This window comes from Denticeps clupeoides, chromosome 17, assembly GCF_900700375.1.
Source record: "Denticeps clupeoides chromosome 17, fDenClu1.1, whole genome shotgun sequence".
Taxonomy (NCBI): Eukaryota; Metazoa; Chordata; class Actinopteri; order Clupeiformes; family Denticipitidae; genus Denticeps; species Denticeps clupeoides.
In genome coordinates, this window is record NC_041723.1 from 11,593,992 (window position 1) to 11,618,761 (window position 24,770).

Below are 24,770 nucleotides of genomic sequence, written 5' to 3' on the forward strand. Positions count from 1 at the left end.
GCGGGTGTACAGGTCCGTGGAGGTTTCCATGGCCATGTAAACATGTCTGCAACATACAGTACAGGCCAAAAGTTTGGACACACCTCCTCATTCAATGTGTTTTCTTTATTTTCATGACCATTTACGTTGGTAGATTCTCACTGAAGGCATCAAAACTATGAATGAACACATGTGGAGTTATGTACTTAACAAAAACAAGTGAAATAACTGAAAACATGTTTTATATTCTAGTTTCTTTGCTCTGATTACTGCTTTGCACACTCTTGGCATTCTCTCGATGAGCTTCAAGAGGTCGTCACCTGAAATGGTTTTCCAGCAGTCTTGAAGGAGTTCAACACCAGAGGTGTTTAGCACTTGTTGACCCCTTTGTCTTCACTCTGCGGTCCAGCTCACCCCAAACCATCTCGATTGGGTTCAGGTCCGGTGACTGTGGAGACCAGGTCTCCACTTTTTGTTAAGTACATAACTCCACATGTGTTCATTCATAATTTTGATGCCTTCAGTGAGAATCTACCAATGTAAATGGTCATAAAAATAAAGAAAACACATTGAATGAGAAGGTGTGTCCAAATTTTTGGCCTGTAGTGTAGCTAGTCCAATGTCACCCAAACATATTCTAAGTGAGAGGTGGTGGGACCAATCAACTTTCTTTTTCTTTTTTTATTTCATTTTCTCTCTTTTCTTCTTCCATTTTTATTTCTGCATGTACCCAATGTGTATCCAGCGTTTGTTGTTCTCCACCTGAAAGTCTGCGGACAAATTTAAATCCCGTCTTGCATTTCTGACTCAGCCAATATCAGAGCTGTCTGTTCTCAGCCCAGCTCCTACGTCCAAGAGCCTGTTGTGTAATGTGTTGATGTCACCGCTATAACACTATTATGCCTTTCAATATGGAAATTGAGTTTATAGTGCTGACACAAAGTCTATAAGCGACAGTGTGCACAGACATGTGATGGCATAATAGCATAATCTCTCTGCACTTGTTCCCTGCCCAGTTCCCAGTGTGATCCGGTTGGATTTTGCGTTATGATATAAATTCACACTGAACATAGGAACACATGAATTCCAGTCTGGTAAATCTGGCAATTAATATTTATCAATAATGAATGCACATTAACAGCTTCAGTTTATTTGTTCCCCATCTGTATCTAAATTTGAACAAGATATTTGGTTCCTTAACTACTACTGTACACACAGAGCTTCAGAAGGAGAACTGGAGGGCGGTGTGCAACGACCCATTAATGATGCACTGATTCATTATTCGTTTTAGAATGTTTAGGGTCACTTTGTGCAATTAGTGCTGTAACTTATTCAACAAAACCTTCTTATCCATGTGATTTTGTGGTGAGCATGCCCATAATACGTTTCATTGACCACTACATGATTATCTCTCTATCAGTAAGGGACATCCTTTAATAATGCTGTAGGATTACTATGCAAAGCTATAAATAGTTGTGCACATTATATCAAGGATGAAAATGTGCTGTGTATAAACCGTGTCCACTTTATCTAATTACTGCATTCAATTTTTTAATGGTCCTTTTCACAAAGCCTGGGAACCAGCTTTTGCTGCTGCTGGCACCCATGGCTGACTTCTCTTTGTTCGAAAGATACATGCATCCTGCAAATGTGGCCTGGAGCAAGGAACAGTCTGTACTCCTTGCTGATCAGACATGAATTAAGTGCTATTATACCTATTATAAGTGAAGCAGACATCATTGTTCTTTTAATTTTTTGCATGTGCAAAATGGGCGACAATAGATGAATAGTATTGATTCCACAAAGGAAATTCCAGCAGCATACAAAACAGCACTCATCAAATGTCATGTAAAGTCAACACAAACAGATATAGAATACTAATCATTCTGTACAAGACTATACTTAGACTACTGTAGGCAAATACATAAACATGAAAGTAACTCATGAACATATCAACTGAACACATCAAGAATATCAAATATTCACATCAAATATCCACTCTCATATACATGTTAGTCATATAAACATACAGGTCTTTTGGTTCAGCAGAAAACACTGAAATTTTATGGTTTCCTTGGATTCACTATCAGTTTAGCTTTTCAGCAGCAGACACAGGGTTCATGTCAGTCTTTATTCTGTAAGGTGCCAGGAAATGCTTTAAAAATGATAGACACCCATAGTGACCTACTGACCTACACCTGTTGATATGTACTGCATGAGCCCCATGTAGCTGCTGCAAATTTCAAGCCCCCTTGGACCTGAGCTGCAGTGTGCTGCCATTATCTTGATGAACTCCCTACAAGATAAGGTTTCTTCTGAAAGCTTTGTACGCTACTGAAACTGGATACTTTGAATTAAAGCTTGCCATTTAGAAAGGCCTCACCTCTACTGTATCTATATCACAAGAATTGGGTTTCTTAGCATTGGTCACTTTAACTTGCATAACAGCAGTGAAGAATAAAAACATGTTAACTAAAGCAAACTGGCAATAAAGGACATCTGACATGACAGAAGCAGCGTGATGATTTGAAAAGGTGCTGTCTGCATAGGGTTAAACTGTGACCTAGTTGGCTTTAACCTGAAAGTGTTAAAGCCATCAAGTTAAGTGTAGGTGGAAAATACTGTATGTTCACCTATCTTGAATTATTCACCTGGGGTGAATCCTGTTGAGGTGAGGTGTTAAAAACAAGTAGATGTAGTCGTGTAAGGATATGCAAGAATAATGAAAAAATTAAGTATAAAACTAAGTTTTATTAGCGCTTGTTGGCCCCTTTGCCTTCACTCTGCGGTCCAGCTCACCCCAAACCATCTCGATTGGGTTCAGGTCCGGTGACTGTGGAGGCCAGGTGTGTGTGTGTGTGTGTGTGTGTGTGTGTGTGTGTGTGTGTGTGTGTGTGTGAGTGTTTATATATATAGAAGTTAAAGGAGGCCGACCCACTTATAGGCAAAGTTTTGGATTCATCACTTGAAACAAGATTGTTGAGTTTCCAGAAAAACTGATTGTGTGACAAACAGTTTTATTGTCTAAGACCACTATCAAAGCAAAATAGCATGTTGATCTGGGTTTCAGCACAACTAGCTAAATTATTAGACAGATTAATTTAATCAGTTTCAGGATAAAGGAAAACAAAAGATATTCCAATTAATCTTTTGAGGTTACGAGTCTGTGTCTGTTTGCCAATCAGCTCTGCTTAGCAGTAATTGCACAGCACTGCAAGAGGCTTAAATAATTCACCATTCTCTAGTTGCTATCAGAATAAAATATCCCAAATACTATTAATCTTTCTGTGTGGAAGTGAATTTGATCAAAGATTCATAAATACAATGAAGAGTAGTGTGTCCCCAGTGTCAGCGGCATCTGTTACCGGTCCTACTGTAATGGGACCTGATACACACTTGGCAGCGCAATAGGGTGACAGCTGGGATTCCCCCTCAGCCTTAAAAGAAATAATTGGATTTGCAGAGAATTATAAGTAAACTTGCACCCAGAGTGCTATCAATGTGTAAGTCGCTTTCATACAAAAAAAATGCACAAATTGGTAGTTTACCTCACCTACCTTAATTTCTGATGCAGACAGATTTTATATAGTCAGTAGGTACAGAATCTGAATAGATTCTGCTGCATCTTTACACAACTGCATTCACAAACTGCATTTGGTAGGGATAAAACATCCAGGCTATTTTTGTTCACTACCACAAGGGAGTTCAAAGACCAAGATCTTTTTTTTCACAAGAAGCTGGAAACTCGCTTCCCATGTGATGCCATACTGGGGCCAAATATATCTGAGTGTTGGTGTGAGTTTAGCCCAGACTTTCTTTCCACCCATTCATGGTCCTGGGTGCACAACATGGCAAACCAAACCATAATGCTAAACTATCAGCATGTCTGACATGATTGTGTGACTGAACACTGATCTGGTGGTCATGTGAGTAGCACAAAGCCCTATTGGCTGTCACTTCTCCATGACAACAAACTACAGCCAGGAAGCATTCAGAGGCAACCTGGGGTACAGTTAGGGATCTAATGACACTGCATGCTGATAGTACCATACTGATAGATGTTACAGGAAGAGACCAAAAGGCCAGCCTGCATGTGACTGAAACATGAATTGCTGTAGTGAATTTGTATTGCTGAAAATTACTACTAAAAATACTACTAATTTTTTTCATTTACATTCATGGCGTTTGTCCAGAGTGACTTGCAATCAGTAGTTACAGAGACAGTTCCCCTGGAGCAAGTAAGTATCTTGCTCAGGAACACAATGATAGTAAGTGGGGACTGAACCCTTTGTGGTCATCTGGTTCATAGCCACACGAGCCACATTTAATGTTCTGATCCAATGCAATAACTTTTATTGTCACGTCACTTTAACTGTTGACATAAGAAGAAAGTTCATGTGCAAGAGGTCTCATAGCAGTGCTGCTTTTCAATAGACTTTTCTGTGTGTGTGTGTGTGTATATATGTATGTACGTATATATGTGTGTATATATACCATATCAATGAGCACTGTGTGAAATTACTGTCGTCAATATAATTAGGATAAATATTGAAGATTTGTAAAGATAAAAAAAACAACAGCAGATGCACACAATGTGCTGCCTAGACAGCAACATGAGGCCATCACTCACTGGTCTGTCCTCATGTTCCTGGCTCACTGGCCCATCTGTCTGTGACTTGTGGCAGGCACAGTGTCGGTGCCAGAGTAAAAGGTTTCAGGATATAGGCAGTCCTAACCGTAACCTGCTAAATGAACCCAGGCGGCACCTTTAAGGCTGGTGAGAACTAGACATAGGTCCATGGATTTGGTCAGAAGGTCAGGAAGGTGAGACGGCACAGTGCACCAAAGTAATACTCTGACGGAGGAACAAACAGACCCTGGGATTCGAAGTGTCTTCATCACCAACACCACAGCTTAAACCGCAGATGCTTTCCTCAAAGGTAAGCAAATGAGATAAAAATGAGTTTAAAAAAGAATATCTATATTACTGTGCTTTAGATGTAGCAGGGGTTGCATTTAGGAGAAGTAGTGATATCGGAAATATCGGGTTCATTTTGATGTCCTGTGAGTTCCTTTTAAGGGTCCTGTGAGATTAGACCAATTTGCTCTCCTTCCTGCAAACAAGCAGTCTGTCTCACCTGCTCTTGACCTCAGTCCTATCACATTTCTCTATCACATAGCCATCACCAAGTCCTGTGCTGTATTTTTAGCTGAGTTATCTAGGCATAACTAATGGTGTGGGTTAGGCACATTCTGCCACTTTACTGCTATGTCTTTTGAAGACTTTTGGATGGGTTTTGCTGCAGATGAATGTGGGGCATGAGTGTAGGATTGCATACTTTCACATGCACTACCATTCAGGAGTTTAGAACTATTCAGAAATGTCAGTGGAAAACATTTGTTTGAATAGAAATTATTACTATATTAATAAGAACCCAACTGAACACTGAGGGACCTTCTTCTTTGAACTGACAAGCACACACTACCTCTTTTATGCTTAACAATATTATCTATTGTTGCACTGTTTCATTTTGCACAGTGGTATTTGCACAATTTTAACTTGACACCTTCATTATTTGTCACTGGTGTACAGTATTGTGAAATTATTGTAAATTTATGCAGATGTTCTATTCATTAGCAGCCATTTTCAGCTATAATATCAATTTTCAACCTGAGTGATAATAAAAATGTTGTGCTTTTGGTCCATCTGTCCAAAACTCGGATAAAGAATTTCCTGTTACGATGCTCCCCGAAAGGGGGCAGAAGACAATGAACATATGTCAGCACAATTCAACCAAAAGAGGTCAGACAGGACTTGTGTTCTGGACCCCTTCAGAGGGTCGGATTATTAAATATTTATATCAAACATGAAAACACGTCACTCTTCCGAGGGGAATGTGACGCCAGTACAAAAATCTACCCCTTGAACCAGAACATCCATCGATGCAGGGCGATTAATGGGAGATCTGATCACCAGCCCAGAAAACTGACCTTAATATGTTACCTTATACACAGAGCGAATCAAGGCTTTGTCCCCTCCACTGTCTCACGCTATGTTGTATCTGCAGAAAGCTCCAAATACCAGAGCAATGTTCTGAGTAAACTCGCCACAAAACACAAAACAGTCTCACTGCACTGGATTTTACACAAACTGTTCAACACCTATACTGGTTTTATATCGTTTCTGTACTGTTATTCAGCATTTTACATGACGACTCCATAGACATATATAGTACACCCTCTGTTTACTTGTATATGGCTGGGTTGGAAATAAAACACTCATGAATATTCAATTAAGTGGCTAGAATAGAAGCTGCAAGACTCATGAAGCTTTTCACAGAACAACAGCACAGGAAATTCCTCACGTTGCCAATAAATCAGTAGACCCTGCTGCCAGTCTGCCGCGCCTCTTATCCACTTAACCTGCATGGTGTGGTTAATCCACGCAGCGGCCATAACCGTAATGCAGTCAACCTGCCTGGAGATGACCTTGTTATCACCTATGAGAGCTACATCTCACCCGTTCGGACGCCCTAGACAGATGCTGCGGCAGCGTTGCCTGCCAGCCAGGTCATTACCCTGAGGCTTCTGTCATTCAGCAGGTGACACCAATACTGTCTGCCGCCCTGGCACTCGGCCATCGCTGCTTGGCACCTGCCTCGGATTAGGGAGGCCAAGCAGAATACACGGCGTGCTTTTGAGTGGAACTCTAGCCAACTCGGCCTGTGTCTCCCCCAGAGGTGCGAGCTGTTGTGCTTGAACATTCGCAGTCGCTAGATCAGACTGAGGGATCACCTGAGGAATGTTGCATTTTTTAATTTTAGCCATAGCCCTGTTTTATTCATATCAATTCATAAAACTTTCATGGACCCTGGACAGCAATGCTGCGGTCATATTTAGGTTTGAGGTCAACAGTGCATCGGCTAAGATTCACATTATGCGAAAGGAGAGACATTGTTTTAATCTTCCAGTGTTATGATGAGCTGAGTGAACTTTCTAGCAGCTGAACTGTGGGAGCAGGTCCCACTGCACACGTGCAGAAGGGTAGGATTTCCTCTCTGTGGTTTCGTGCTGCGGCCCGTGGGAATTGGTGCAGAGCGGAAAGGAAATATGACAGCTCCAGCGGCTCTGTCTCTAGGAGACGGCTGCGTGGAGAAGGGTGGCGGAGGTGTCAACGCTGCCATCTGGGAGCCCCATTAGGGGCTGGCCCCACCTCTGTCTGACTCCGTGGCCTTACAAAAAGCCCACCTGCCTGGGGAAAAGGGATCTGTCACCTGCGGCACTCCTCCCCAGACTCCCGTTTCGCAGGAAGCGAGAAGCAGGCCCCTGCAGTTCCATCTCCGCCCTCTCCACACATCAGCACACATCCTGAGCCGACACAGCAGCCTCCTCCTCCTCCTCCTGCCTGCCTGCCTGTCAGCCCCGGGACTGGGAACCGGGAGTCGGAGAAGTACATGGCGACACGGTGGTAATAAACGGCGAGCGGATGGATGCTGACGCTGAGGCTTTAGCCCGCCGCTTTAGAGACACCGGAACCTGGTTTTAAGCGGTTTGCTGTAGCAGTCAGCAGATGCTGTAGAAGTCAGGTGAGCTCCGGGGGTAAATCAGCATGGAGCAGCTCCATCATGGGAGGAAACAGGAACCTACCTGCCTGCTGTGGCTTTAGCTTTCTCCAGACCTGCTGGGGAAGACAAGGGAGCAGGAACAAGGTTCAACCCGAGGTAAATAAAGGGAAGGTGCAACGGCTGATGCCATTTCCTTGGTAGTTGTTTATTAAAACCAGTTGACGTTTCCTTGTTTATGCAAATTTTGGAAACCTGCTCTTGCAGCCAGTCAGCACTAATTTTTACACTGGTTGAATGAACCATTTAGTGGCCTTTGTAAACACATCATGTACAGTACAGGCCAAAGGTTTGGACACACCTTCTCATTCATTTACAGCATTTATCCAGAGTGACTTATTCAATGTGTTTTCTTTATTTTCATGAGCATTTACGTTGGTACATTCTCACTGAAGGCATCAAAACTATGAATGAACACATGTGGAGTTAATATGTGGAGAAATAACTCAAAACATGTTTTATATTCTAGTTTCTTTGCTCTGATTACTGCTTTGCACACTCTTGGCATTCTCTCGATGAGCTTCAAGAGGTCGTCACCTGAAATGCTTCTCCAACAATCTTGAAGGAGTTCCCAGAGGTGTTTAGCACTTGTTGGTCCAGCTCACCCCAAACCATCTGGATTGGGTTCAGGTCCGGTGACTGTGGAGGCCAGATCTCCACTTTTTGTTAAGTACATAACTCCACATGTGTTCATTCATAGTTTTGATGCCTTCAGTGAGAATCTACCAATGTAAATTGTCATGAAAATAAAGAAAACACATGAGTGAAACACATGAATGAGAAGGTGTGTCCAAACTTTTGGCCTGTACTGTACTTTCCAACATGAGGTGTAAAAATTACCCTGCTAATCAGTCCAAGTCTGAAAATGCTGTATCGCAGCAGGGCGTCCAAGCAAGTGGGTGCCATTAGACGCCACTTCTTGTCATTAGCGGGGAGAATCTGCGAGCCGTGGGCCGTTTGTGGCGGCCGGACGCAATAAGGCGATAGTCTCCACCTTCTTCCTGAGCCCAACAGTGCTGATGGAGCTCTCATCCTCCAAGCTCTGTCTTATTACTGGAGTGTCCTGGTATTACATAACTACATCTCTAATCATATTCATCCCCCGCTCTCCTTCAGTGCTTGGAACAGGCTTGTTTGCTGTTCCCTAGGGCTGATGAGTCAGCAGTGCCGCATGTAATCAAAGAAAATTATCTTACATCACTTGTCCAGGGTGCGAACGTCGGCTAAGCCTTTAATGTCTGATGCATGTCTACAGTTTAACGGGGATGAAGATGTATTAGTGGAAAGTGCCGTGCACATCGAGACTAAACATATATTTCAGATTTCTTGATAGACCTCCTTTGTTCTACGGCTGAAAAAAGAAAACTGATCAGCAAAATTGACCACAGCTTGTTTACAGTCTTCTTATTAACAACAATGATCATAATCAATAATTTCCTATGTTGCTCTTTTTTTTCTTTTTTTTTATGTCTCAATGGGCTTTAACAGAACCTTACAGAAGACACCCCAACCTTGCACAACTCCCATGGAGAAGAAACAAATGCTCTTAATATCAAACATATGTTATCATATTGACATCAGTAGGCATGGTATGTGCTTCAAATGGCCAGAACTGATGATGAGCCCTGCTTCAGTCCCCCTCTAGTGTTGAATTAGGGCTGAATGATGGGACATGGGTTTGCAGGATCTCCAGGATCACCAGAGATCTCCCCCACAGGGCTGCAAAATAAGGCGGGAGCGAGTCGGACCCACGCACGCACGCACGCACGCACGCACGCCCGCACGCAGGGCGGGCAGCTACAGGCGCGTAAAGAGCGGCGAGGCGGCAGGTGCTGGCCGGGTAAAGCCGAACAGGTGGCAGCTGCGCGGTCCCCGGTAATCTCCTGCTGACGACAGCGCGTCGTGTCGCGTCGCGTCGCGTCGCGTGGCTTCGCGCCGCGCCGCGCGCGCACCGGCCACTGTAGCGCGAGGGGCTCGGGGAGCGTGAACGCGCCGATCTGTCGGAGCCGCCGTGGTGGAATCTGCGCGCTTTTCGGAACGTTTACTCATGCTGAGTCTGGGATAACGAGAAAAAAAAACGTATATTAAGAACCCGGCATGTTTCCAGAAATTAACAAGGTAACGTGCATTTCGATGTGGATTTAATGTTTTTTTTTAATTATTCTAATCAGTATTTAGTTGTTGTAAGGTCCGTGCATGTGCATTTAACTCGAAGGACCATGCACAAGAAACATCGCGCCCATGAGGTCCGTTGGTGCGTGAGTGTTGCTTGTTTTAAACGTGTTCTGTGGCAGCGGAACATAGGTAGAATACATGGTCTCTTTTTTTTTTTTGGATCAGTGTGGTATTTGCTGTATTTCTTCATCAAAACTCAAAAAACTACATTTGGCTGGAGAACTTGAGCTTGGCACGGATGCTGAGCGTTTATTTCAACCCCTCGGATCTGTTTTTCTTACAATTATCTCAAAACACGTTCAGCCCATCTTTCATAGACTTTCACTGAGCGGTTTTCATCTGATTCTGGGAACAAAAGTTCCAAGTTTTTTTTTTTTATAAATGATGCTTAAATTTTTTAAACAAACAGCATTAGTACGGATTCATTCATTAAAAAGTCAGTGTAGTGTCAGTGTAGCAATGAAAGAAATAAAATTGGTGGATTTTAAAAAACCATCTGAAATGAGCTGATGTTTTTATAGTAGAGCCGTTGAAAGACAGTTTGTGCCGAGAAAATTCATCCCATAAGCATCAAGTGCCAAATGCTCTCAAATATAATCGTCTTATTTCAGAGTAACTCAAATTTGTCTCACGTAGTGCAGTCTGTCCTTATTTTAGTGATAAGAAGCCCTCTTGAACTCTGTAAAATATTTGTCCTTTATTACACTACTTGGTGCAGGACCCGTTCTGCTGAAGGGTTTCTTTTTTTTTTTTAGGGAGGTTTGCTGCATTCGTTAATTTCTGAAACTCGCAGATCTATATGTACTTAAATCTCGGGGACAGCATGGGTGACATTTCAACGGAATGCCAAAAACACTGACGTATGAATGAGTTTTAAACATAGTCCAATATTTCAGGTGCAGCCATTACTCTGACGGCACAGAGCTGACATGTACAGGCCCCTAAAATACACTGATGTAAAAGTGTATTCGTTTCTGCAGCAAAAATGTGGCATATTTATATATATTTAGCCAAAGGAATCTGATTTGTTGCAAAGCTGGGTGAGAAGGAGAGAATTGAGTAGGAGGGAAACGGTGGGAGGAAAACGTTATTTTAAGAAACCATGAAGCAATGGTAATATTCAGCTCTGCTGCCAAAAACTATTGTCTGTGAGACCTGCTGCTGTGTTGGGCGGGGTCTCAAATAAATCTGATGGCAATCCAGAGTCTCATGCACAGCAATTAATGATGGTATTTTGATAAATGTAAAATGATGCCAATACTATGAGCACCACCCAGTCTATTTTGAAGGAAAAACGATCTTGTTCTGAAACTGAAGGAGGTGTAGGACTTGTGAATGTGTCACCTCCCGGTCCTAATGATGTGTCACTTTTGCTCCCTCTACAGCCAGCGAGACCCGAGGCCTCCCCTCACAGAGGCCAGGCCGAAAACAGCCGCCTGGGATCCAATCGGCCATATTCGCAAGTAAGCCCCATCCAGGTGTCCTCCAAGAAACTTCTAAATCAAACAGAGGCACAAACACCTAATGGTCAAGTTGTGTCACCCTACCAGACTGTGACCTTAAACTCTATCCCCTAACCTAATGCTCTCAGTCACCATCCTAACACCTGTCAATGGGCTGTTAAATGATTAATGCGCTCGGCGTGAGAGACGGACAGCGAAAAGTTCCCCTTTGCTGCCATTAACTTAATGCAGTCGGAATCGAAGTGGGATTTTGGTTAGAAACCTGCCAGGTAGCGCCCACGTGCTTTTTCGGCCGGCCACTTTGTTTACTTGTTGCCTGTATTTTTTTTTATTTTTTTTTTGCAGAAGCTGCATGCCTATATTTAGCACCTGTCTCCATGTGCCATAATAATGCTGGCAGATGCTGTAGTCACCAGAATGCGCGCCGTTAAAATAAAAATTCTGCTTATAAATAGACATACTAATTTGAACGTGGTGTTTGTTTGCCTCCATCTTCGGTGACAACACTGCTTTTCCACCCTCACGTGTGCCACGTGCATGGACACGCTCATCAAAAGCACTAGTAAAAATTTAATCAAAAGAGAATTGAAAGGCACGAGTCAATAGAAAAACTGCTGCTAATGTCATCTACAATTCACCGTACAAATAAAGCATGTTGGGTCTGAATACCTACACGTGTAAATGATTTGTGCAATTTTACTTTGAGGCTGGTGTGACCTACTTATTCCTGCAGTAGCTCTGCTCTGCAGTCTCAGGAAAAATAAATGAAATAATATGTGGAGCGTCTGTCTGAAACTGCATTGCTGCAAACTACCTTTACTACCTTAACTAAAAATAATACATTTAAATTTATGCCATTTGTGAGACGCCCTTATCCAGAGCGACTTACAGTGAGTAGTTACAGGGACAGTCCCCCTGGAGACACTCAGGGTTAAGTGTCTTGCTCAGGGGCACAATGGTAGTAAGTGGGATTTGAACTTGAGATTTCTGTTCATAGGCGAGTGTGTTACCCACTAGGCTACTACCACCCTACAATAAACCTATGCAGACTAAACTGAACGCTGCACAGATGCCAGTTGGGAGTTGTAAACCTGTACTATATGCTGTATTACACCTGTCCGTTGTAGTGTTATACAATATGCAGCAATTTGCTTGATGGCCAGAGTTGGGCTGCGTTGTTTATTTCATGTGAATGAGAGATACCTTCATGAAGCATGTTGTCCACCTTTCTGTAATTTTCAGAAGTTTGGTACAGGAACTGGCACCCTGCCTCATCTGGAGGTGCCAGTGAAGCAGGTGGTGGTGAGTAATGGAAAACTCCTCCAACAGCCTGACAGCATTTTACCCCACATCATCAGTAAAGGGGTCCAGAATAATTTCCAGGCCAATCAGGTAAACTTGGGTGTTTAAATGCATGGTACACAATGTCTCATACGCATTTATTAAACTTCATGTAAGGACACGTGAAGCACAAAACAGTAATTGTCCTTTTGTATTTTAAAGAAATAATCAATGCAATAACCTCTTGATTTACAGGATGAGAAACAGAGGACTTCCCAGTTTCCAACGCGTTTCAGTTCTTCAGTCGAGAATGTCCCTGAACCAGTGACTAACAAAAGTCACTTCATTGAAAATGAGAAAGTCTGTGAAGGACACCGACTGCCCATGTCACCCACGGGTACGGCATAATCTTAGGGAGGATTGTGTAACTACATAAATGTAATTATGCAGTAAGCTCCAGCTTTTTACTACATTCATGGTGGGTTACTTCTGTCTTTAACACAGAGGCACTGAAGCACTTTCAGAGTCGCCTGACCGAGTTTGAGCAAGAAGAAATCATGGACTACTCTGAGATCTGGTACATGGGTTTAGAGTCAAAGAAAATTGAATCCGCCATTGGGACGCCACAGAATTCAGGATATGATGATGAACATGGCAGCTATAATAAGGTATGGTCCAACTTAGTGGAGAAAAGCAGAACACCATTGATGCAAAATGCATCTTTATACAAAGAATAAAAGCCTTTCGGAACATGAGAAAGTGAATACAATGGAGCACTTGGCAGATACTTTGACCCACTAACCTCTTTCCCTATTAAACTATGAATGCCTGAAAAATTGCATTAGAGCATGAGGTAATTACTCAAGTGGGGGGCTGTGAGATTCTCATGTGAGCCGGCCTGTCTTTCCCTGGACTCTGCAGAAGAGTCGTCTCACAGGCGCTTCGCTTAGAAACGCCGTGTCAGTAGGCATTTGCATTCTTGGTGTCTTTAAAGGTCACACAGCTCAAGTGAAAATAAAACTTTGCCGCATATCACTGTCGAGGAGACTGCTCCATTTCAGGAATTATGTAGGGAAAAGTCTGTCTACATTCCAAATGCTCAAAAAAATGCAGTACTGCTGATACTAATAATAACAAGTAGACAATCAAATAATACTATCTGTCTAGTACTAACTAATACTAACTGTCTGTTCATACAGGTTTTACATGATCACATTGCCTATCGCTTTGAGATTTTGGAAGTCATTGGAAAAGGATCCTTTGGACAAGTGCTAAAATGCCTGGACCATAAAACAAATGAATTAATCGCCGTCAAGATTATTCGGAATAAAAAGAGGTGAGGGATCAACTGTCAGACTTTTACGAGAAAAGAAGTTTTGATTTGGACGTTCCAGGGGTGCTGGATCCACTATCTTGGATGTTAAGAGTTTCCACCTGGCATCACATTACATGACCTTCACTTCACAATTGAAGTTCTTTGCTTTGGTCTCATCCTTTGTTTGATTCGGTTGCCATTGGGGTTTTACAGCCTTTCAATAATGCAGGAAACAAAATGGGTGCTTAGTGTCTCCATGTCAGACTGATATCAGCCTGTGTTAAAGGGCCATTGCTGCTTTTATGAACTGTAAAGCTGCTCAGAATATCTGAAGACCAGCTTCCCTGCTTGGATTAAATGATCACAAATGCAAATCAATATTTTTTTTCTGCCTCGTACATTGACCTTATTCTTTCACCTGCAGATTCCATCACCAGGCACTGGTTGAACTGAAGATCCTTGATGCAGTGCGGAGAAAAGACAAGGACAATTGCTACAATGTCATTCACATGAAGGAATACTTCTACTTCCGCAACCACCTCTGTATTTCATTCGAACTGCTTGGGTAAGTAGAATTCTCTAAATTTTTTTGTGGAAGAAATACAAACACTCTATTTGCATCAATGGTCAGAGTCTGTTTAGAGTAGTACAGACAGAGGACAGACAAAAACTGGAAATGAAGGGAAGACATTTGTAAGATTTAATGATAGATGAAGACACCCGGGATGAACGGAGCCATGGCCAATATTTTTTGCCTTGGAATCGAATAGAAAGTCATTAAATTACTGATGAATGTTGCATTGTGAAGTTCATCGGCACTGCTATTCCTTCGCATACTTGCATTAAAGGCACGTGTTGCCAGCGGTGCAAAGTGTCTTTGTTTGAGGTTAATTAGGGAAAAATCCAGAACGGCCACAGAACAGGTTGGGTACTACCACCTTCGCTTGCCTTCCTGTCACCAGATACCTTAGTTAATGCATTGATTAGGGCCCCTATCTCTTTCCCGGCCTGGCCATAGCTTACAGACTCTTGTTACAAGAGACAGTGGCTTGTGAGTACCACCACTGCCAAATAATGCCACCTCTCAGCTTGTGATAACTCCCTCAGACAGGCTGAATGAATTTGTGAATTCTCGGCCAAACAAGCAAGAGTTACTCATATAATTTGCAGTCTGGAGATTAAACTGATGAATTTCACTTCAAATGTTTTATTTGTCTGTTTATTTTTGAACAGATTGAACTTGTATGAGCTCATCAAAAAGAACAATTTCCAGGGCTTCAGCTTAGCCCTGATCCGTCGCTTTGCTCAGTCCCTTGTCAAGTGCCTGCAGATGCTGAATAGGGAGAAGATCATCCATTGTGATCTCAAGCCGGTAACTTTCCGATCGGTCGCATAACATACCCTGTCTACATGAATGTATGAATGTGTGTTATAAAATGACAGCACTGTGTTGTGTTTTCCAGGAGAACATTCTTTTGTCACAGAAGGGTCAAGGAAACATCAAGGTGGTAGACTTTGGGTCCAGCTGCTATGAACACCAGAGAGGTAATTTAATTATCATTGGAAGATCTGCCAATAATGAAGCATCATTTTCCACATCATAACATCATGCCGTGTCCAACCCTCTGCAGTGTACACCTACATCCAGAGCCGTTTCTACCGCTCCCCCGAGGTGATTCTTGGACACTCCTATGGCATGTCTATCGATATGTGGAGCCTGGGTTGCATACTGGCTGAGTTATATACAGGCTACCCCCTCTTTCCAGGGGAAAGTGAGGTGGAGCAGATCGCCTGCATCATGGAGGTAGGAAAGTAGCACGTTTATCACTAGAATAAACTAGAATTTTATGTAAAGTACAATTCTTTAACTGTCCCTTATCTCTCTCAGGTACTCGGAATGCCTGAAGCTGAATTTGTTCAGACCGCATCGAGACGGAAGCTGTTTTTTGGTGCGTGGCTTAGTTCTGTGATTCGTTTTTTCATCTTTGGGAGTAAACATTCAGAGTTTTGAGATTGACCAAATTTGCTTGTTCTCTGCAGATTCCAAGGGGAACCCACGAAATATCACAAACAGCAAGGGAAAAAAACGGCGTCCCAACTCAAAAGACCTAGCTAGTGTACTGAAGACAAACGACGCTCTTTTCATTGACTTTCTGAAGTGCTGTCTCATGTAAGTCTACCTTAAAACCAAATACAAGAGCAAAAGAAATACAATTGATTATAAATATATAATAAGATGCAACAAAATTGGACAGAACTAACAGTGCAGAAGAACACTCCAGGTCAAGGTTCTCCAGGTTAGCTGAGCTCCTCACTCTGAGCTTAATCTGTCTTGGAGATGTCCCACCAAACCGCTCCTGAGCAGCTGTTGTTTTGCACCTCCGCTTAAGAGGAGGTCAGAAAGTCTTTTCTTTTCTGCTCATTCATCTACTGCTTTTCCATACGCGTCTGTAACCTGAATCTTAGCCTCCTCCAGCGCCAAACTGATTTTTCTGCTTGATTAGAGCATGGCTGCCAGCTTCATTAATTCCTGGTGGAACTCTGCATTCTCAATTGTTATAAATTGTCAATTATGAATGAATGAATGGCAAAAAGGGTTTGTGGATGTGGGTTGAGTGATGGAGGTGTGAATAACTCTAATTAGTGCAACAACATAGCATGCCTGACCTAAATATGGTCTATTGGCCAGCACCGAGGAGGGCTATGAGGGCGCATTCTACTTGGGTCATGTTGTTCTGCGTCAGAGGGTCTGTCCACATGAAAAAAGTGAAAAAAGTTTGCTGATGAGACAGTCTTTTGTATATGATACTTGCAGAAAATGTGTGTAATCAGCAGCAAGTTGCATTGTGCTGCAGGCTTGTCTTTAAAATCTTTGATTCAGTGTCCTAAAAAGTAAGTAGTACTGCCACCTATTGGCATGAAGTTAAATATTTTCCTATGGCTACAGATGTACGACTACTAATTCATTTATTAAATGCTATTTCACAAAGTGTTGACCAAGTGTCAGACGAAAGATTCAACCGTATCTGTAAATACGGGTGTGAATAATGTTCCCTACTGTAGATATTGATTTTATTCAAGGGGAATATTTGTGGTCTTGTTTTGATCAGCTGGGACCCCAGCAAGCGCATGACACCAGATGAGGCCATGCAGCATGAATGGATCCAGGAGGGTCGTTCTAATAAGATCCGTCAAAAAATGCGGCTCGTGAAGAAACCCACAGAAAACTTAATAGCTACAGACAACTGTAATGAACAAAGTTATCGGAAAACAATGACTAACAGGATCGGTAATTGAATTTTCTCAACATTTTCACAATTAATTTGTCTCGTTTGTCATAAATTGTTAACTCATAGTCATTACCTGTTGTATTCCACAGCTGAGAGACTGGGATACGATGAAAAGGTTAAAAGAACGAACTCAGTCAAGGACGATAAAATTGCCACTGCTGAGCGTCTCAGACCCATTGGAGCTTCAGCTGAAGAAGAGCCATGTGAGAGTAAGACTAGGGTAAACAGCGAAGGCAGACTGGAATCTGGAGGACACAGGAGTGTGCAAATTATCCTAAAACCTCAACTGGACGCAAACACAAATACAGCATGTCAGGATGTCATACAGTGCCTGCCCCCTATAGTGTAAAGTCTTGGAAGGTGGGGCACCAAAATATCAGTAACTACATAGTGTCATATGACAAGATCCATAATTGGACTTGGTTGTGTAGTGTGAGTGTGTCTTTAAAAAGTTTTTGCTTAGCATGTTAAATACAGATGATTTGCATTTGTGACACACATGCAGAGGTGGACATTTTCGTTCCAGAATGTGAAAATCCGGACCAAGATTTTACTTCAACCAAGCAGTTCAGTAGATGGCACATGATTGGCTGGATTTTTACTTTTACGTTTGACTTAAATGTACACCTATGCACATACATATGCATATACATATACCTGCTACATGCAGCAGTGCTAGAAGGTGAGACATGCGTCCTGTCTACATTATGTTTTTAATAGCCCTCATCAAATATTCACATTTTTGTCTGACCAAGGAATTATAATATTTCTCAAGGGTACAGATCTTATTGCAAATGTGTTATAAACAGGCACCATATGCTTGTCTTAGACAGAGCATATATGCACTTAGTAATTGTGTAAAAAGTTAGTGCCAGAGAACAGGGACACAGTTCCTTGCCCGGCATTGTTTTCCTATATTTTGCTCTGTTTTTCCATTCTCAAGCACTAGTCTTTGAGCTCTAGTCTGGCACGTGCCTTGCACGTTGAACATTTGAAGATATCTTTTGTTATATTTTAGTGTGTACACAAATATAATTTCTATTAGTCAGTAATGGGGTGGTAGTAGCCTAGTGGGTAACACACTCGCCTATGAACCAGAAGACCCGGGTTCAAATCCCACTTACTACCATTGTGTCCCTGAGCAAGACACTTAACCCTAAGTTGCTCCAGGGAGACTGTCCCCTGAAACTACTGATTGTAAGTCGCTCTGGATAAGGGCGTCTGATAAATGTTGTAAATGTAAATGTAATGGCTGAGCCAAAGAAAATGACTGTAGTTTTTGTAATTTGACCTTTGTATCATGAAGTATGAATGTAATCATATGTAATAATGTAATGTAATAACATGAACTTATAAATTGTGAATTTTAATTTGTACATTTATATAGTATATGTTAATGCCATACTCAGTAGATTAACCTGAACCTGTGTTATAATGTTAATACCCTTTATATCATGCACAGTATGTGTATGCTGAAAGTTATGTTTAGACAAGGTTTTACTTGTACATTTGTATTATTTAGTATAAATAATGAAATTGAATTACTGTTGTTTACTGTGGAATTGATTTTATAAACAGTTGGCTAATCTTTAATTCATAGTTGGTGACTTGCGGTATTAGCACCCTTGCACTTTACATGCAAAGCTCATTAGATTCAGCCACATGTATTTTGTACATTTATCATGACATTATCGTCTTTTTAAATACTGTAGTTGAAGTCCTTCAGTTTGTCATGCATTTGTAGGGCTTATTTCATTGCATAATTTTAAATATATTTTACAAGAATAATTTTGTCTTTAAAAAATAAAAGAGATGTCTTTTTTTAATACTTTATAGGTCAAATATGAACTAGTTGAGGTTATAATGTGTCATCCCTTTTGTTTATTAAAAATAACCTTATCCATTTATATACAAAAAGGTCAGCTAGCAAGTGTGCATAAAAACGCCATACCCATTGTGAAGCATGGGGGTGGAAACATTATCCTTTAGGGCTGATTTTCTGCAAAGGGGACAGGATAACTGATCCGCATAAGTAAAGGTTGAAGGGGACCATCTATCGTGAGATTTTGGGCATTTTCCAGCAGGACAATGATCCCAAAAACACTGCCCGGGCAACAAAGGAGTGGCTATGTAGAAAAGCATTACATGGTTCTGGAACTGCCTAACAAATCTCCAGACCAATAGCAAATCCAATAGCAAATCTGTTCCAAGCGACAGCCCCAAAACCTCCCAGAGAGAAGCTCTGCATGGAAGAATGGGCCAAAATACCAGCTGTAGTCATTGCAAACCTGGTGATGTCCTACAGGAAACGTTTGACCTCTGTCATTGCCAACCAAGGTTACATTACAAAGTATTGAGGTGAACTTCTGCTATTGACCAAAGACCAATTTTCTGCACCATTATATAAATCAATTCTTTAAAAACTATACAATGTGATTTCCTGGATTTTTTTTACATCCTGTTTCTCACAGTAGAATTGTACATGAGATGAAAATGACAGATCTCTCATATTTTTAAGTGGGACAACTTGTACAATTGGTGGCTGTCAAATACACCACTGTAAATAATACGCTGTCATTTGGGAAAGCATATAAGTTTACTCAGGAACTTATATCTCACAAGTTATTTATGCACAAAAACACTTTAACCATTTATGGAAAAGAAATATAATTTATTTTGACCATTTAATTGAATTGAACAATATTTTGGTCTGTTAATTATTTATCATAACACACAAGACTGTCTCAAGAACGCATCAATATTATAATGGAATATATTCAAAAGTGTCGATGCTTTGGAATCTTTGCGTTAAATTTCGCGTTCGAACTGACCCCCTCCGCTCTCCGTACGACCAGCTCGGAAAACATGGCGGCCGTAGTGATGGCTAGCCGTCCTGTGAGTGTCCTTCCTCGGCTTTCGGGTAAGTATCGGTGCGCAGCGATTCAGCGTTTGTCAAGCACGTGTGTATTTCACGGTGCTTCTGTCCGTGGTTTTACGTTTATTAAGAGTGTTATTCGATGGGAATATTGTCCAAGTTTTGACCTCTGCATCGTGACGTGACCCGAGCGATTAGCCGATTTGCTAACGTCATTTTCCCATTTGCCGCTCAGCTGGTACATGCCACAAAGGACACAGTAAACACAGTAAAACCAGGAGTATATTTGTTGATTCGCTTGGCGCATCAGTAACGTTGAGCATACCTCAGCAGTGCACCTCTCCAAAAATAACCACGATCGCACTTCAATTACAGACGTGTGTTTGCTGTAATGTGCAGAGTTTACTTACGTAGATTAATTCAGTGACATGATGCCTAGATGCCTAATTTCAGTAATTTGTTGATTTATAATCTGTCCCGCGTGTGTATGTGTGATTTCTTGTGTCGTAACATGAATAATTTCAAGATATTACCGCCTGATGGCCGTTTATTGACACGTCACAGTAAATTTGCCAACCAAACATCATTTGCTGATGGGCTGCGCTGCTACCTTCTTTCTCACCAACAGGCGTGTGCTGCCCCGCTGTGATTTCATCCTCCGCTGGGACTGTGCAGCACAGGAAGATCCACCATGCCGTCATTCCCAAAGGAAAAGGAGGCCGCTCCTCCTCCAGTGGGATAGCAGCTACGGTGTTTGGAGCCACTGGGTTCCTCGGGCGGTACGTTGTCAACAGACTTGGTAAGCAGGCAACAAGCGTTGGAATAAAAAATCCAAATGAAGCATTTTTGTCAACTCCACGCCCTGTGATGCAGGGTTACAATACTGTTCTGGTGATCACTCTTATCATGTGTTTCTGTGTGCGAAGGCCGCATTGGTTCTCAGGTGGTAATTCCTCACCGCTGTGACCAGTATGATCTCATGTACCTGAGGCCAATGGGGGATCTCGGCCAAATCATTTTCATGGTGAATAAACACAAAAAATAACAAGACTAAAAAAGGAAAAGTATTTCAGTATTTACAGTGAACTAATCTCACCTCTGCTGGTGTGCAGGAATGGGATGCCAGAGATAAGGAGTCTATTAAGCGGGCAATAGCTCATTCCAATGTGGTCATCAATCTGGTCGGAAGGGAGTGGGAGACAAGGTATTTCCAACAATATTCCATTTACATTTACAGCATTTATCAGACGCTCTTATCCAGAGCGACTTACAACCAGTAGTTACAGGGACAGTCCCCCTGGAGCAACTTAGGTTTAAGTGTCTTGCTCAGGGACACAACGGTAGTAATATTTTGTAACATTTTATCTGGAATATTTTTCAACTATTCCAGACAGTCTGTGCCCAGGTGAAATGTCACGCCACATCAAATCCTGTTAAGAAATGTTCCTTAGAAACATTTTAATTTTCCCTGTGTCAAGGAACTACCGCTACGAGGATGTCTTTGTGAAAATCCCTCAGGAGATTGCAAAGGCTGCTCGACAAGCTGGCATTGAAAAGTTCATCCACATGTCCCACCTGAATGCGGACATCCGTAGCCCATCAAAATACCTGAGGAATAAGGTATGCAGCAATAATGTCTCTTTGGCCTTCCGAGAAAGCCAATGCGGCATGTTTTAAGCAGTGTAATATCTGAATTTGCAGGCGGTAGGTGAGACTGCTGTAAGAGATGAGTTTCCTGATGCCATCATCATGAAACCAGCTGAGTTGTTTGGACGGGAGGACCGATTCTTCAACCACTTCGCAAGTATGTGAATGCAGAGTAGACATGGTGAACATATAATTCAGGGTATATCATCATATAGTTCTTTGGTGGTGCTTTTTTTAATAAGCTGCCAGTACAGTGTGTCATTATTTTATATATCTTGCACTATAACATTTTGACCATGAAATGACCATGCTGCATGAGAAATAACTTGACCGAATAGTTTTTTTTTTTTAAATATATTTTTCTAATATAACCTCAGAGGTCTTTTTCAAAATTTGAGATGTCTATAGATCCTTATTGATATTTTCAACCGATTTGGACTGGTTTTTGTTCCATAATCAGGTTGGCCCTAGGACAGTTTTAGGAAATTTGTGCGGAATCATTTTCAGAAAGCTTTTGCTCCATCAGTTGTTCTTCTGTTTTAACAAGATGCTTTAGTATCTTGCTGCCTGATTGTGTCCATGATTTCTGACTGCCACCATTTCTTCTTGACTGCTTTATTTATTTATTTTCATTTTTTTTTTGGTATTTCACCTTTTCTCTTTTTCTCTGCCTTTAGACATGAGGTGGTTTGGAAAAGCTGTTCCACTGATCTCCATGGGGAAGAAGACTGTTAAGCAGCCTGTTCATGTGAGTTGTTTGAATTTGGACTAACAGTGTTCCTGCTCTTTAAGTTGCTGGGCGCATTTAACTTTTATTCTTTTCCCCATAGGTGGTGGATGTGGCCAAGGCCATTGTCAGTGCCATTAAAGACCCTGATGCTGTTGGAAAAGCATACGCTCTTGCCGGGTATGAACTGCATCCAGCTTTGTGTGACACTGTAATGTTTTGGGATTTTTTTTCCTGAGGTTCTCGATGCGTTCTCTTTGTTTCTTCTTTCTGTAAAATTGATGATTCTTAAAGTTATTAAGTAGAAGAGTAAAAATTTAGCTAAGCAGAGGAAGACAAGTCATGCATGATTATTTCAGCATTGGTCATGAGATGTTGTTGAAACGTAGCATCCCAGTCTGACAAGTGTAAAAGTGAAGTGATTGTCATTGTGAAACACTGCAGCACAGAACACGGTGACACAACGAAATGTGTCCTCTGCTTTTAACCATCACCATTAGTGAGCAGTGGTCAGCCATGACAGGCGCCCAGGGAGCAGTGTGTGGGGACGGTGCTTTGCTCAGTGGCACCTTGGCGGATCGGGATTCAAACCGGCAACCTTCTGATTACGGGGCCGCTTCCTTTACCGCTAGGCCACACCTGCCCCAATTAATTTGCTGTGCCGTGTAACAGACATATAGTAGTACAAGTATACTAATTTTAGAAGCATGTAGTCTAGTAATAATGCTCTTTTTATAGTCCTAACAGGTACCTGCTTCATGATCTGGTGGAATATGTTTATGCTGTGGCTCACAGACCTTTTGTTGCTTATCCCTTGCCTCGCCCTTTGTATCAGTGAGTAACCCCCTACAAAGATTTTCTCTGAAGTTCATCAGACACACATTAATTTGATTTAAATGTTTTAGTTCTTTGTACAGCTAAAAATACACCAACGTCTCTTTTTAGTTTCATTGCAAGCTTCTTTGAGAAAAGCCCTTTTGAACCTTGGACAACACCTGACAAAGTAGACCGGGTATGTACTGTATGTATGTTCAGGCACCATATGAGATCTCACTTTATTCACTGTGCCGTTCTTTTCACATTTGCATTGCCCCCCAGTTCCACACAACAGACATGAAGCACCCAGAACTGCCCGGCCTTGATGATCTGGGCATTGTGCCATCATCAGTGGAGCAAAAGGCCATCGAAATTCTGAGGCGTCATCGTCGTTACCGCTTCCTTGAAGCAGACCTTGGGCAGACCCCACCACCCAAAACAGTCACTTTTTAGGAGCTTCAAAACCAGACACCACCTCAGTCAGTGGCTGTTTCTCCATGTGTGTGAAGTCTTATCTGACTGAAAATCTGTATATAAATTCTATCAAATAAAAAAAACTTATTACCTCTTTTGTGTATCTTTGATGTGCTTTTGTTTGTTAGAATCAGTACGATGCAATGTGACATTAAATAAAGTGAGTAATTGCCCACGCTTATGTATACCATGGCACTAGAAGAAAAATTAAATGTAAAATTTAATTATTAGTAAAACGTTTAATTTGTTGAATGCCAAGACTCTGACAGTGACAGTTTCACAAAACTCTTCCTGGCAAAAAAGTTCTTGTTCCATCCATATGTGCTTCCAAACCCCCGTATGAAACATTAAGTAATTTAGTAATGCTTGAACTGAAGACTATCTGCTGAAAGTCGCTGCATTAAAGCACAAGAGCGAAGTCGTTTGAAATCAGATGACCTGGCAACACCGGACTTGGATCTTGGACTTCCTGACTGACAGACCTCAATCGGTAAGGATTCGGAAGAGCATCTCCAGCACCACCACACTGAGCACTGGAGCTCCTCATGGCTTTGTGCTCAGTCCAATGCTGTTCACCCTGCCGACCCATGACTGCAGAGATGCACAACCACATCATCCAATTCGCCAATGACACAACCGTGGTGGGTCTCATCAGCAAGAACGATGAGTCCGTGTACGCAGAGGAGGTGCAACAACTGATGGGCTGTTGTAAGGTCAACAATCTGTTTCTGAACGTGGACAAAACGAAGGAGATGATTGTTGACAACGGAGGGACCACACTCCTCTGAACATTGATGGTTCTTGTGTGGTGATGTCAAGAACACAAAGTTCCTCAGTGTTTATCTAGGGGAGAACCTCTCCTGGAATCTCCACACCAGAAAGCCCAGCAGTGTCTCTACTTCCTGAGCAGGCTGAGAAGAGCCCATCTCCCACCACCCATCCTCACCACCTTCTAAAGAGGGACCATTGAGAGCCTTCTGACCAGTTGCAACACTGTCTGGTTTGGGAACTGCACCATATCGGACCACAAGAACCTACAGCGCATAGAGAGGACAGCTGAGAAGATCATCCCTCCAAAAAAAGAAAAGGGCAGGGAAAAATCATCT

At 42.0% G+C, this 24,770-nt stretch overlaps 2 protein-coding genes across 3 annotated transcripts; both read left to right on the top strand.

The window, feature by feature from the left end:
• Positions 1–7,085: 7,085 nt before the first annotated feature.
• Positions 7,086–18,666, top strand: dyrk4 (dual-specificity tyrosine-(Y)-phosphorylation regulated kinase 4). 2 transcript variants are annotated; one of them, XM_028959003.1, is made up of 14 exons: positions 7,086–7,700; positions 11,162–11,239; positions 12,482–12,631; positions 12,776–12,917; positions 13,025–13,188; positions 13,720–13,856; positions 14,260–14,400; positions 15,069–15,207; positions 15,299–15,380; positions 15,467–15,639; positions 15,724–15,784; positions 15,876–16,005; positions 16,946–17,124; positions 17,215–18,666. In XM_028959003.1, exons 1-14 carry the CDS (start codon positions 7,605–7,607, stop codon positions 17,472–17,474), a joined length of 1,932 nt encoding a protein of 643 aa, XP_028814836.1. In that variant the 5' UTR covers positions 7,086–7,604; the 3' UTR covers positions 17,475–18,666. The 2 variants fall into 2 exon arrangements, with proteins under 2 accessions (XP_028814836.1, XP_028814837.1); XM_028959004.1 differs by lacking the exon at positions 7,086–7,700 and adding an exon at positions 9,408–9,719.
• Positions 18,667–19,980: 1,314 nt separating this feature from the next.
• ndufa9a (NADH:ubiquinone oxidoreductase subunit A9a) lies at positions 19,981–23,761 on the top strand. Its single transcript, XM_028959005.1, has 11 exons — positions 19,981–20,045; positions 20,629–20,799; positions 20,927–21,024; positions 21,113–21,204; positions 21,479–21,620; positions 21,702–21,804; positions 22,325–22,395; positions 22,478–22,554; positions 23,113–23,208; positions 23,320–23,386; positions 23,473–23,761. The coding sequence occupies exons 1-11, from the start codon at positions 19,991–19,993 to the stop codon at positions 23,641–23,643; spliced, it is 1,143 nt and encodes a 380-aa protein (XP_028814838.1). The 5' UTR covers positions 19,981–19,990; the 3' UTR covers positions 23,644–23,761.
• Positions 23,762–24,770: the final 1,009 nt, after the last annotated feature.